This window comes from Exophiala oligosperma, assembly GCF_000835515.1.
Source record: "Exophiala oligosperma strain CBS 72588 unplaced genomic scaffold supercont1.7, whole genome shotgun sequence".
NCBI lineage: Eukaryota > Fungi > Ascomycota > Eurotiomycetes > Chaetothyriales > Herpotrichiellaceae > Exophiala > Exophiala oligosperma.
In genome coordinates, this window is record NW_015622824.1 from 1,206,528 (window position 1) to 1,218,866 (window position 12,339).

At 50.9% G+C, this 12,339-nt stretch overlaps 5 protein-coding genes across 5 annotated transcripts; 3 read left to right on the forward strand and 2 right to left on the reverse strand.

Annotated features, from left to right (window-relative positions):
- Positions 1-21: 21 nt before the first annotated feature.
- PV06_07728 (uncharacterized protein) lies at positions 22-2,797 on the forward strand. The gene has a single exon (XM_016409004.1). The coding sequence runs from the start codon at positions 90-92 to the stop codon at positions 2,733-2,735; it is 2,646 nt and encodes an 881-aa protein (XP_016260758.1). The 5' UTR covers positions 22-89; the 3' UTR covers positions 2,736-2,797.
- Positions 2,798-3,243: 446 nt separating this feature from the next.
- Positions 3,244-8,004, forward strand: PV06_07729 (uncharacterized protein). The gene has a single exon (XM_016409005.1). It carries the CDS (start codon positions 3,390-3,392, stop codon positions 7,749-7,751), a length of 4,362 nt encoding a protein of 1,453 aa, XP_016260759.1. The 5' UTR covers positions 3,244-3,389; the 3' UTR covers positions 7,752-8,004.
- PV06_07730 (uncharacterized protein) lies at positions 7,842-9,940 on the reverse strand (the record flags this gene model as incomplete). The annotated part of the gene is made up of 2 exons (XM_016409006.1): positions 7,842-9,649; positions 9,722-9,940. 2 exons carry the CDS (start codon positions 9,938-9,940, stop codon positions 8,141-8,143), a joined length of 1,728 nt encoding a protein of 575 aa, XP_016260760.1. The 3' UTR covers positions 7,842-8,140.
- A 171-nt stretch (positions 9,941-10,111) lies between these two features.
- PV06_07731 (uncharacterized protein) lies at positions 10,112-11,194 on the forward strand. The gene has a single exon (XM_016409007.1). It carries the CDS (start codon positions 10,193-10,195, stop codon positions 10,769-10,771), a length of 579 nt encoding a protein of 192 aa, XP_016260761.1. The 5' UTR covers positions 10,112-10,192; the 3' UTR covers positions 10,772-11,194.
- Positions 11,195-11,387: 193 nt separating this feature from the next.
- On the reverse strand, positions 11,388-12,299 carry PV06_07732 (uncharacterized protein). The gene is made up of 4 exons (XM_016409008.1): positions 12,234-12,299; positions 12,139-12,174; positions 11,912-12,027; positions 11,388-11,830 (listed from the first exon to the last, which is right to left on the reverse strand). Exons 1-4 carry the CDS (start codon positions 12,247-12,249, stop codon positions 11,777-11,779), a joined length of 222 nt encoding a protein of 73 aa, XP_016260762.1. The 5' UTR covers positions 12,250-12,299; the 3' UTR covers positions 11,388-11,776.
- Positions 12,300-12,339: the final 40 nt, after the last annotated feature.

Consider the following 12,339-nt stretch of genomic DNA (forward strand, 5'->3'; position numbering starts at 1 on the left):
TCTGCCTCCCGGAGCCATCAAGACAAAATGGTTGACGTGTACAAATAAAACTCCAAGATATCGCACCGGCGATATCGCTGGTGTCGAATATGGAGAGTCCATCCAAGAGAAGAAAGAAAAATGATACCAAACCCACACCAATCACACATCGCAGTCTCGATTTCTTCTTCCGTAAACAAGGCCCTTCGAACGAAGTCAATGGCACTTTCAAGGGGACTGGAGCCCTGGAAAAGTCAGACAATATTGACGATGATCAATCTCCATCGGAACAAACGCTGACAGACGAGGAACTGGCAAGAAAGCTGCAGGAAGAATGGGCAAGAGAAGATGGACAAGGCAATGACGAGATTACCAACAGCGAAGAACGGCCAGACCCGACCCATGCTCAAGAGATAGAACACAACATGGAGGAAAACAAAAAAGACTTTGTCACAGCTGCACTCGACAGGTCTGATCCAATTTCTCAAGCCATCCCGATTGAGAATAAAAAGAGTGTGCTAGGACTACAGTCGACGGCTTCAGACGAAGACAAAATTACGTTAACGGTGCCCTTTGATCAAAGTCCCTTGACGTTCGACCCTTCACAGTATGTATCCGAGCTGAAAAGCCATTGGGCTGCCGATGGTGGCGACGCATCGTATGCTTTGCTTACTCGGTGCTTTTATCTTGTCAACTCCACTCAAAGCCGGATCAAGATCGTTGACACTCTTGTCAATTGTTTGCGGCTCATCATAGAAGCAGACCCCAAAAGTTTACTTCCTGCGGTGTGGCTGGCCACGAACTCGATCGCACCGCCATATATCTCTCTCGAGTTGGGCCTCGGCGGCTCAGCCATCTCGAAAGCCTTAAAGAAAGTATGTGGTCTTGATAGTGCAGGGCTGAAAACCCTCTACGATAAGCATGGAGACGCTGGGGATGTCGCCTTCGAGGCCAAGAAGAAACAGAGCTTTACTTTGAGGAAGCCGAAGCCGCTCACTATCAATGGCGCATATCAGACACTGGTCAAAATAGCGAACAGCAAAGGTCATGGCAGTGTCGAGCAGAAGCAACGGCTGGTGGAACGCTTACTACAAGATGCCCGCGGCCCAGAGGAAAGCAGATACATAGTGAGGACTTTGGTACAACATCTCAGAATAGGAGCTGTAAAAACAACGATGCTGATCGCACTTGCCCGGGCATTCCGACTTTCACGACCAGAGGGAGCGGATTTTACGATCATGGATGCTTCCGAACTGGCGAAACTGAAGAAGGAAGACTTGGCCGTTGTATGGTCCAAAGCGGAAGAAGTTGTTAAGACTTGCTTTGCGCGGCGCCCGAACTATAACGACCTCGTCCCTGGACTCCTGGAAGTCGGCGTGTCAGATGAGTTGCTATTACGCTGCGGCTTAGCTCTACATATCCCTCTTCGACCGATGTTGGGCAGCATTACTCGAGATCTCAGCGAGATGCTCACCAAATTGCAGGGTCGAGACTTCAGTTGTGAGTACAAGTACGATGGCCAAAGAGCTCAAGTACATTGTGACGAAGCAGGAAAGGTTTCAATTTTTTCTCGTCACCTGGAAGTCATGACAGACAAGTACCCGGATCTGGTAGCCCTTGTGCCCGAGATACGAGGTGATGGAGTATCAAGTTTCATCTTGGAAGGCGAAGTTGTTGCTGTTGACCGCAACACTGGAGAGCTCAAGACTTTCCAAACTCTCACGAACCGTGCCAAGAAGGACGTCGACTTGTCGTCTATCCAGATTGATGTCTGCTTGTTTGCCTTCGATTTAATGTTCCTGAACGGCGAACCGTTGCTGGATCGCCCTTTTCGCGAGCGTCGCGGATTACTGCGCAGCATGTTTGTGGAGAAAGAACACCATTTCACCTGGGTGAGAAGCATTGATGCAACATCAGCTGATTCCGACGTGGTTCTTGAGTTCTTCAAATCTGCAACGGATATCAAATGCGAAGGTATCATGGTGAAGGTCTTGGATAACCTACCGAATCCTGATCTCATTGGAGAAGAGCCAGACCAAGCAGAAAAAGATGACACACCCGGCCCAGCACCAGTAACTCCGAGCAAGAAGGGCAAGAAGTCAAGCAAAAAGTCCCAAGTGGATAAAGAACAAGAGAAGGAGAAAGGCTCTCGCCGTAAAGCCCTTCTGTCGACCTACGAACCCGACAAACGCCTCGATTCCTGGCTCAAAGTTAAAAAAGACTACGCCACCTCTGCAGACACCATCGACTTGATCCCTGTTGCAGGCTGGCACGGTCAAGGCCGAAAGGCAAAATGGTGGTCGCCGATACTCCTGGCTTGTCGAAATCCACAGACTGGCTCACTTGAAGTTGTCACAAAGTGCATTTCAGGCTTTACTGACAAATTCTATCAGGCCAACAAGGAAAAGTACGCTGAGGGAGGCGACAATGTACTAGGTGCGAAGCCGAGCTACATTGAATACAGTGCCTACGAGCCAGATGTCTGGTTCGAACCTCAAGAGGTCTGGGAAATGGCATTTGCAGACATTACTCTCAGCCCAACCTATACTGCTGCTATCGGACTGGTCAACGAGGATCGTGGTCTAAGCATGCGCTTCCCTCGCTTTCTGAAGCTTCGGGAGGACAAGAGCGTCGAGGAAGCAAGTACATCGGAATTCCTCGCGAACCTATATCGGAAGCAAGAGGCACGGATTCAAGCTACAGGAGGCGCGTCAAACAATCGTGGAGGTGACGAGGACGAAGATTTTGATGAATGACAAGAATAGATACCCACTTGCTGTATATGTGTGTAATGTATGCGGGCTCTCCGTACTTGGATCGTATTTCTATAATTTCGCTGGAATGCCGATTAGATATAATATTGGAATTGTCTGGTTCCAAACGATAGCTAGGCACCTTGGTCTTGGGATGAGATAGTGATCTGAGGAATATGGAGTATTCAGCCTCGTTAACAAGCACAAGGCTGCACATTACAATTGTATTCAAGCAGGGTCCGGCTATTGTTCTCCAGGTAGGGCACTCAATAGGGACTTGGGGCCTACAGTGTATTGTCTTACTCTGTACCTGAGTGACGAGGTATTGGGTATTGTGTATTGTGCCTAAATAAATGGTTGCAATTTGTACCTTGATACTCCGTACATGGGTAGTCAATCACCCTAAAGTCCAACTGAGGCTCGTGTCCACACTTCTTTTCGGCCCTTCATCTTTCCCTTCCCCATAATTTTATTTTCCCTTGAGCGTGTCAATCTGAACTGCGACAATGCGCTTGGGTGCCGCCTCGACTGTGCACGATCTCGACAGCACAATATTTCTCCGCATGTCACTTACATTCTTGCACCTCTTCGCTCTTCCTCCCTTGTGACGGAGATCCTTCTAGTCCTCGGCGCTCTGGAGCGCAAAGGACTTCCACCATGCGTCTGCATCTTCACATCCTTCGAAATGCTCTTCCTCCGGTCCAGATTGTTTTCACCACGGGCACAGGCCCTTCAAGCCATACGAGAGAGAGTGACTGCACCGTCGCAGATCTGCTGGCTGATGTGAACCACATTGTACCACTGGAGTCCAGCGATGGAGAGTGGGGTTTGGAAGATTATGTCGTTGAGGTTGCACCTGCTTCGTCTCCCTCTACAGCCCTGGTCGGCTATGGAGGTGGCACAGGAAGAGTCGGGGCAAGACGAGGACAGACCCCTGGAGGTGCTGGAGGTTATGAATGCCTGCACTACGCTGCAATAGAAGCGGTGTTAAGAGAGGATGATGAAGTTACAATACGCCCGCTCAGTTCGGAGGAGTTGAGGGTTCGGCGCTTGGGCGGAAGACATCAGATCACTGGTGATGGGAGACACTTGATCGACGGAGTCAGCTTTGGTAGGAGGTGGCTCAGAGCTGGGACGGCGAGACCGGGCATTCTCATCCCTCCGAGGAAGAGACGGCGGATGATAACAGCAGAAGACGAGGAGAGCGACGAAGATTTCAGACAGATTCTGCCACCCAATTGGGCCGGCAACGGACGCGACGACGGTGCTCTTGTGAGCCTCACCGGGTACGATGAGGTTGAAGACGACGACGGCGACGACGACTACGACTACGAGGAAAGTGACGATGACGAGATGGAAGGCAATGAACAGTCTGATAGCGACGAGGCTGGAGAGGAGAATCACCTGCAGATTGCCATCAGACAGGATTTCGATGACGCCGATGCCGACGCCGAATCTACAGAAGATGAACTTCAGGGTTGGGATCAGGACGTGGAAGAGCAGGATGAGTCTCTTCTTACGGACAACGATGACTTATCTGAAGAAGTCAAGCTTATACTCAGGAATGCTGAACAAGCCGCTCGCGCTGGTGGTGGCTTTGCTTCACGGAAAGTGCTTCAAAGAACGCTCAAGAGAAAAAGAGACGTTGATGATGAGGATGGATACCGATATGACGATGACACGTTTGAGGGTTTCTCTTCGCCTCAAAAAGGCCATAAGAAGAAGGCCCTGGAGGTCGAGGACGACACCGATAGCGTTACATCTTCTTCTGGATCTGACACGTCGTCTAGCGACTCCGAGAGTGACGACACAGAGACTAGATCGAGTCCAGCATTGGCACCTAACTCTAATGGAGCCGACGCAAACTCCGAATCCCAGTCCGAAAGCTCCTCTTCGGGCGCTGATGACGATAACATTAGCAAAGACATTGCCATGGAAGAAGCAAAGAAGCGAGTGTTGGCTTTGATGAGTGGTTTCGGAAAGGAAGAGCCGAGTGAGGCTGGCGAGGATGAATCTTCTGCACAGATGAAAGTGAACGAGCACGAAGATACAGGCCTATTCGATGACGATGAGACATCTAGCTCCGGGGAGGATTCCACTGATACGCAGACTTCGGATTCGGAGGACGGTAGCGACTCTGAATCTGAAACTTCTGATTCGGAATGTGAGAACGATAAAGAAGTTGATGAAAGAAAGCGAAGACGGGTCTCTGCAAAACAAGCACGACCTACTGAAACACTCAAGTCGATACAACTCACTGGAGAGCACCCCGAAGTTTCTCCTGGCCAAGGGTTATCAAGAACTCATAGGAACAATGAGAGGGCGAAAAGGAGAAGGAAATTGGCGTACTTGAAAGCCAGTGGTGTACTCCCTCCCGAAGCTGACTTCAAGGCTTTGGCCGAATACGAAAATGCTCAAAACAAGTCCAGCACGGTAGCCCAGGCCGATGCGGCAGCTTCCGAGGTCCCTGGACCGGTCATAGCGACTGTGAACGAAGTCGTCGCGATTACAGGGACCGTCGAGCCGGTGGTAAACGCAGTCTCGCTACATGATACCACAGAAGCCGAAGTGGTTCGGGACGATGCTACCACAGAGACGCCTAGACCTATCCAGCGTGATGAGCCGGAGCCGGAGCCGACCGTGCAGTCAACTTCCAAAAGGGCCAGGCTAGACTTGGCAAGCTCTCGAAGAATGCTGTTTTCCTCACTTGGCTTAAGAACACCGAAGACCAAAGAGGCCGAGCAGGCACTGAGGGAGAAGCTTTCGAACTCCGCCAGACCTGCCACACGAGTTGCAGGTTCTACCAAAGAAGCCTCTCCGAGTTCACATACAATCACCGAAGACTGGGATTCCTGGAGGGACAAACTGGTAGTTTCAGCCGTAGAATGTGAAGGCGAAGGAGGATTACTGGAACCTCCACCATTTCCCTTTCAGCAAGGCTGGATGAGACGCAATGGCAACAACAACAACAACAACAGAAAGCGCAAATTACGCGACCAGGATCATTATTATCACGACAGGAACGACCAATCGCAAGATAACAACGAGATGGCAGATAATCCTGTCGTTACTACGCTGAACTACGATGACGAACCAAAACAGGTACCGACTGAAGCTTCTAGCGAATTAAAAACGATACAACAGATTTCAGCAAAGATGTGCGATAATTTTGAGAATCTCCCAGCTCTGCAGAAAGACGATGCCGTCCCTGGTGCAATCATTGCCTACAAAGAATTGCACGTGGATGCGTCAACAAATTGGCAACCTGAGATTTCCTCATATCGTGTTGGCGAGATTACTCAAGCTGATCCTTATGGAACTATTCAACTCAAGCTAGACCCGAGCTCTCGGGAGACGGGCTCGAGGACCGCAATCGATGATGTTGAAGGGCAAAAGAAACATGGATTCGAGATCACGGATAACGAGGCCGAGGAGGCAGATGATGGCAGCCGTGAAGTCCAATTCTCAGATTTGATATCTGCCAAGCTCGTCAAGGCTTCCGCGGTAGAAGTCCCTGAGAGTAGTCTTATGAATAAAGTTGGGCTACATGGTGGTGACTGTTCCCTTTCATCAAATGATGAGCCTTTTGCAGTGGTGCCAGAATCAGCCGAGCGAGGCGTCGATACGCAAGAAAGCGAAGGTCATCAGATCACTGTCGAAATCGACACTCCTCGTCGACAAGAAATCACTGCGATGATCAGAGATGCAGGTTTTGATTCTGCATTAGACGACCAGATACTAGCCCCGATGAGGACGCTTGATCAGCAACTTCGGGCGTCTCAAAGTCCTGTTGGCGAATCGAGTGCGGCCCCGGATGAAAATTCTCACGGCCATCGCAAACGATCTCCAGGCTTGGACTTTGTCTCATCCGGTAACCGTCGATCTTCCGAACTCGGGGGCGAACCCTCTGTTGCTCTTGCAGACAATGCTAACCCTAGTTCGGAGCCGGATATGGCGCCCGCATCTTCGTCACCATTCATCCATACACAAGAAACTGTGGAGTACCCACATATATCACAGATGGACATTGGCTCTTCTGGAGGAGCACCAAAGAACAACAACAGCAGCTCACACCAGGACGCCCAGAAGCTTTCTCCCGCTCCGGCCCTAGAATCTTTTTCTAGCTTCGAACAAAGCAAAGTTGAAAATGCTGTGGACAATGCAGTCAATGCCAGTGAGGAGGGTGGTTTCAACGACAAATACGAGTCGTCAGTCGGTGTACAGGAGTCCGTCGCACCCAACAGCCAAGACGAGGGAGAGTCCGATAATAGTGGTGGAAGGTCTGGCCCATCCCAAAGGGCTTCGACTTCTGAATCTCTGGGCTCGGAAGTGCCCCAATCTCAGTCTCAATCACAACCACAGCAGCAATCTTTTTTAGGCGGAACTGGTCACGATGGACACGATTCATCGTACCATGACGGCAGCGACGATGCTTACAGCAGTGACGACCTTCCATCCTTGAGTGAAATCACTTCGAGTCAAATTTCTCGCCGTGGTCCCCCTCCTGCCATCAAAAAAACCACCCGTTCGAGCTTGAGGACATCATCACCCGTGCAGACGAGGAAATCTCTTCGTACCGCCGCCGCGGTGGTGAATGGAAGATCATATCAGAAGAGCAAGCCGACGCCGCCGCCGCAGGGCGGTAGTAGTAGCCCGGCGGCACCTGAACAACCGGCAGCGTCCCCCTCACCAAGCGAGGACGAATTAAAACTCTCCCAAAGTCGGGAACCGAGAATGTCGCAGATTCCCCCCACGGCAACACCGATCGTCGATCTTACTGTCGAGAGTGAAGTGTCGGGTCCTCCGCAAAAGTCACATCGCCAAGGAGGCGACTATGACGACGGTGGTGAATTGCATGAGAACGAGAGTAGTAGGGTCAAGAGGAAAGAGTTTCCAACAATCAACGGACACGGGCGGCACTCGCCGGGGGCGACGAACAAGACGGCGGGCAGAAAATCCAGTTCGAGTGGCGTGGGAAATAGGAGGTTTCTAACGACCAAGAAGAGGAATTACTTTTGAGAACTCACACAGTAAGTAGGCTCACATGGGCTTGAGAACGGTGGCCTCGTCCTGTGCCCATGGGAGACAGGCCTCGGGTACGGATTTTCGGGAGTTTGCAAAACCTCTTCTCATATCTTCTTGTATTGCTACGGAAATTGTATGTGGTCGGTCACTCGGCGACATATACTTGAGTACCCAAGTACTGGAAGAAGGGTACCTAATATACATACTCTGTACGTGCCTCAAGGGTACATGATAATATTACTATTCTCCACCTTTGGGGTAAGAGCGCGTGCATCGAAGTCCTAGGAGAGCTTGTAAGATAGAGCATGTTATTTATACTCATACCCCGGGGCCAAGAACGAGTCGTGTTTGTGTGTGTGTGTGTGGGTGGGTGGGTGGTGGATTCAATCACCAAAGCCTTCCCATGGTTCTCCTACTTCTGTTGAAGTCTCTCTAGTAACCCACGAGCTATCTTTGGATTGGTCTTGCTCCTCCTTGGAACCCCCATTCGGGTCACGAACGAAACCACACACAAAGAACCCCATGGTACCCTCCTCATCATCCGGATGGCATCGAATACACGCTTCGAGTTGGCCCGGCGTCAAGGGAGCCGGCGGCTGTGGCGGCGAATCGTCGTCGTCACTCTTCTCCTCCACGTCAGATCTCGTCTTCACGTCTGGTCGACCTCGGTGTTTCCAGGAACGAAGACCAGAGACTTGGTCATGTCTTTTGAGGACATCCCAGCCCCGGGTTCTGGCCACGTCGGAGTCCAATATCCTGGAGACGACGGCTTCGTTCTCCTCGACATGCACAGAACACGTGGAATACGTCACCCGTACTGCGGCGGGGAAGGACAGGGCGTGTTGGACGATGCGCGTCTGTAGAGCAGATAACTTTTGAAGGCGCGACTGGTCGACAGAGCCGTCATTAGTCTCTTCGGCGTCGCCTGGGGTTGTTTCAGTTGGAAATACTGTTGAGGAGTTCTTGTCAGCTTCCCGTTCGGCATTTTGTCGTTTCCGCTTCTTCGAGTTTTTGCCCGTCGTGGAAGTGCTCGCAGTGTTCCGTTTGGAGGCTCGAGGGTCCTCGGGAAGTACCAGGGTCGGGGTGTCCTCCCGTCCGATGATCCCACTGCCAGAACAGGATGGGTCGAGGAGGACATGTGTGACATTTTGAAATCGACGGTCTTGAGGATCTAGTTTCAGAAAATCCTGTCCAGCGAGAACAGTCACGGTGCTGCTGCTGGTTGCCCCGCTCTTGATCATCATCGTGGTTAGAATCTGAGATCTGTGGCGATCGCGTTCACAGGCATACACTATGCCGGTGCCGGTGTTGTTGTTCCCGGTGAGAAGAGCTGCAAGGTGAGAGGTTTTGTTTCCTGGTGCGGCACATCCGTCTATGCAGTCACCTATCGTCGCTCGGTCTGACTGGGATCCTGCGAGTAGGTATGCAGGAAAACATGACGCTTTGTCCTGTAGTATGATTTTCCCGTCCTTGTACGCTTGTGTTTTGGTGAAGTCGGATTCTGGTGGGAGGGCAAGCACATCTGGAATGTTCTGATCAATGGCCAGCACTTTCGCCATGGCTGGCGACTGCGAAATCTCATGGATGGGTGCATCAGTTCGGTACCCTCTAAACGTCGTAGTCAGTTGCTCGGCGAGGGTTGACTTCAGAGTGTTTACTCTGATCCATCGTGGCTGCGATCGGGTCGTGCGAGGATTTTCTAGTAGTATAAGTTCTTTCAGCGCATCTGTCGTTGCGCATTTTCTTCTTAGCCTCGCCTTAGTGAATTCCGCCTGTAGTCTCGCTTTGTGCCTATCTATCGATTGTCGCAAAGGGTGATTCGCCGGGGCCGCGATGCCGCCCTTTGAGAAAAAGTGGTCGTGGACAAGAAGAAGAGACAGTATCGGGTTCAACTATTCACCCGTGCCAGCACGGCTGCGTCAGTCAGTAGTGACACAGAGGTGTTCCCCTGAGTGTATTCGTACCTTGGGCTCTGCGGATAAGAGGTCTGCATGGTCAATGACCTCTTTGACGAAGTGATTGAACTTTGCGGTTTCGGATATTAGAGCGTATATGTGGGCTGGCTTCGACTTGAGGTTCAGCTTATTGCCGTAAATTCTTGACTTGAAGGAGCCATCTTGCGAGCCGTTCGTGAGGACCGTGGCGGCATCGTAGTACAGGGACATCCTAATCGTGGTGGGCATCGAGAGGACGTGAGTCTTCTGAATATCGAAAAGAAAATAAGTTGATTTCGGCCGAGGCTGGCGCAGCCTCGCGAGAACTCCCGACATGCAGCGGATTTTGTGCAAGGCTGTGGTGGTTCTCTGAAGGGCGTGCGTCAAAAAGCTGCTTATCACAGCAACTTGGTGCACCAAATTACAGCCTCCGAGCAACATGTTTTAGGAGATCCCCCGTGGGTTTGTAAACATCATCAATCTAGAGTCTGTGGCCTCACAATGGCTTTATCCGACTACAGGGTGGCCATGCTTCCTCCACCAGGAAGTGTGGTCGCTCCTCATGGCTTCCCAGCAGACCCTCGACCCAAGGACGCCCCAAAGATATTTCTGGATGCTATGGATGTACGGATAAAGGTCTTCTGCGACGAACAAAATTGTGCTCTTGAGCCTGAGCTGGACGAAGACGACCCCCGATCGTGGCATTGGGTTGCATACTATACTGGAGGATCAGCGCCGGACCAGCCTGTTTCTGTGATCCGTATTGTGCCTCCACCGCATGGCCCACACCCCAATGGCTTTCATGACCCCGAAGAAGAGCCATATGTCAAGCTAGGACGAGTCGCCACTCTGGCCCAGGCCAGAGGCAAGGGTATCAGTCGTTTATTATCAGAGGCAGCCTTTCAATGGCTCGATGATCACAAGAGCGAAATCGGGCATGGCTGGAACGGCCTGGTACTGGCCCATGCCCAAGTCAACGTTGAGAGAATGTACGCAAAATTGGGCTTTGTGACGGATGACAAGCTTGGTCGCTGGGACGAGGAAGGCATTGAACATTTGGGCATGTGGAAGCGTGTATGAGTCTGGTTCTCATTATTACAGCATCAACTTCTTCCACGCTGAGTTACCCTGTCAGCAGAGCGGAAGAAGAGTCCGAACCAAGTCGGCTTGACCTCAGGGATACATGCAAGTCGGTGAACGTGGGTCATGCAATCGACATGGGGTGTGTCTGTGATGCCCAAACGCATATAGCAGACAAGGACAATAGAATATTGTCAGAACCTCCCGATCGCATGGCGCCTGTTGACAAAGCATTTAGTGACTGTAGTAGCGTTCGAAATCGAGACTGTTCTTCTCAGGCATTCCAAAGCGGCCAGAATCGTCTTGCATGGATCGTTGGAGCGCGCTATACTCTGTGTCACTAGGGTGTTTTCCCGAGTCCACATTCATCTGGGTCTCGTGACTGGGAGTTTAGAAAACGATGCCTACGTGGGTGTCCTGGGCTAGTGAATCCATAAATCAAATAGGAGATCGTAACTGGGGACTGACCTCACCGGTAATCGATGAAAGACAAGGTCTTCGTTAGTGGTTGGATGAAGCCAGTTATTTCTGCACTTTTGTGTCGGTGTAACGGTGGCAAACATTTGTACAGCGTGTAATGAATGAAAGGGCTCAAGTGTCGATTGAATCGCGCGGGAACTCAAGTCAGCTTCCAATGGCATGGGAAAAGGCAGGCCATCGCAAAGGATGCGCATTTGTGAATCGAATTGGAGTCATACAGCTCATTTGGCGCTTTGTTGGCATGCATTGACGACCCGGGAGACTATGCTATCTGAGACATAAATGGATTCTGCGGTAGACCTAGACGTATGGACCATCATGATAGCTTTGTGATCATTTTATCTCCCATGATTCCAATAGAACTTCAAGAAACAAGCGTACGACGCGGACTCGAGAACCCCGGAGCAGAAGATATCAGTGATGATGATAGGACAAGTTGTATGAGGCGCCAATTCCTTTGTATGTACAATGGTAGGATATCGTCCCTTGTCGTCGAAAGTATTGCAGCCCTTTTTGTTTCGTCGCCTAAAACTCGCTGATCGTATCGCCCTTCAGCTTCGCTCGCATGTCCCATTTGCCCTGGGGAGTGGTAGTGTATCAGCCAGCGAACAAGATTGATGGCAGAGAATTTCTCGCAAGGAGTCGTAGGATTTTACTCACATCAGTCTTTGCGAAGGCATATCCGACAACCGTTGGCACAAAAACCGCATACATAAAGGAAATAAACGCTGTCCGGGGGGTCCATCGGAAGTATCTCCATCGCTCCTTGTTTAATTCTGTGATTACCCAGTCAGCGCATTTTCTCTTTCCTTCGATCCACGTATCTCTCGGCTAAGAAAGTACGTCGTGGGCATTGATCCAAGTCGGAGGATAGAGGGTAAACGTACGGTTATATTTCTCGTAGGCGGGATCGAGACGGAGAGCTATACAATAGTCAGTTCAGGCTTTCCTAAAAGAGTGATGTGATGCTTGGTAGACATACGCGTAGGTCCAGCCATGATTGAGAAGCTCTAAGTCTGTTGTCGTGGTCTGAGTAGCTCCGTTCGAGACAACTGCGATGTCCAAATGTCACTGGAAGTTGAGTTCGG

Coding starts and splice junctions, on each gene's coding strand:
- PV06_07728 (XM_016409004.1), top strand. CDS start 90: ATGGAGAGTCCATCCAAGAGAAGAAAGAAAAATGATACCAAACCCACA.
- PV06_07729 (XM_016409005.1), top strand. CDS start 3,390: ATGCGTCTGCATCTTCACATCCTTCGAAATGCTCTTCCTCCGGTCCAG.
- PV06_07731 (XM_016409007.1), top strand. CDS start 10,193: ATGGCTTTATCCGACTACAGGGTGGCCATGCTTCCTCCACCAGGAAGT.
- PV06_07732 (XM_016409008.1), bottom strand. Junction 12,028..12,138: donor CGCCTACGAGAAATATAACC/GTACGTTTACCC, acceptor GGGTAATCACAG/AATTAAACAAGGAGCGATGG. Junction 11,831..11,911: donor ATGCCTTCGCAAAGACTGAT/GTGAGTAAAATC, acceptor ACCACTCCCCAG/GGCAAATGGGACATGCGAGC.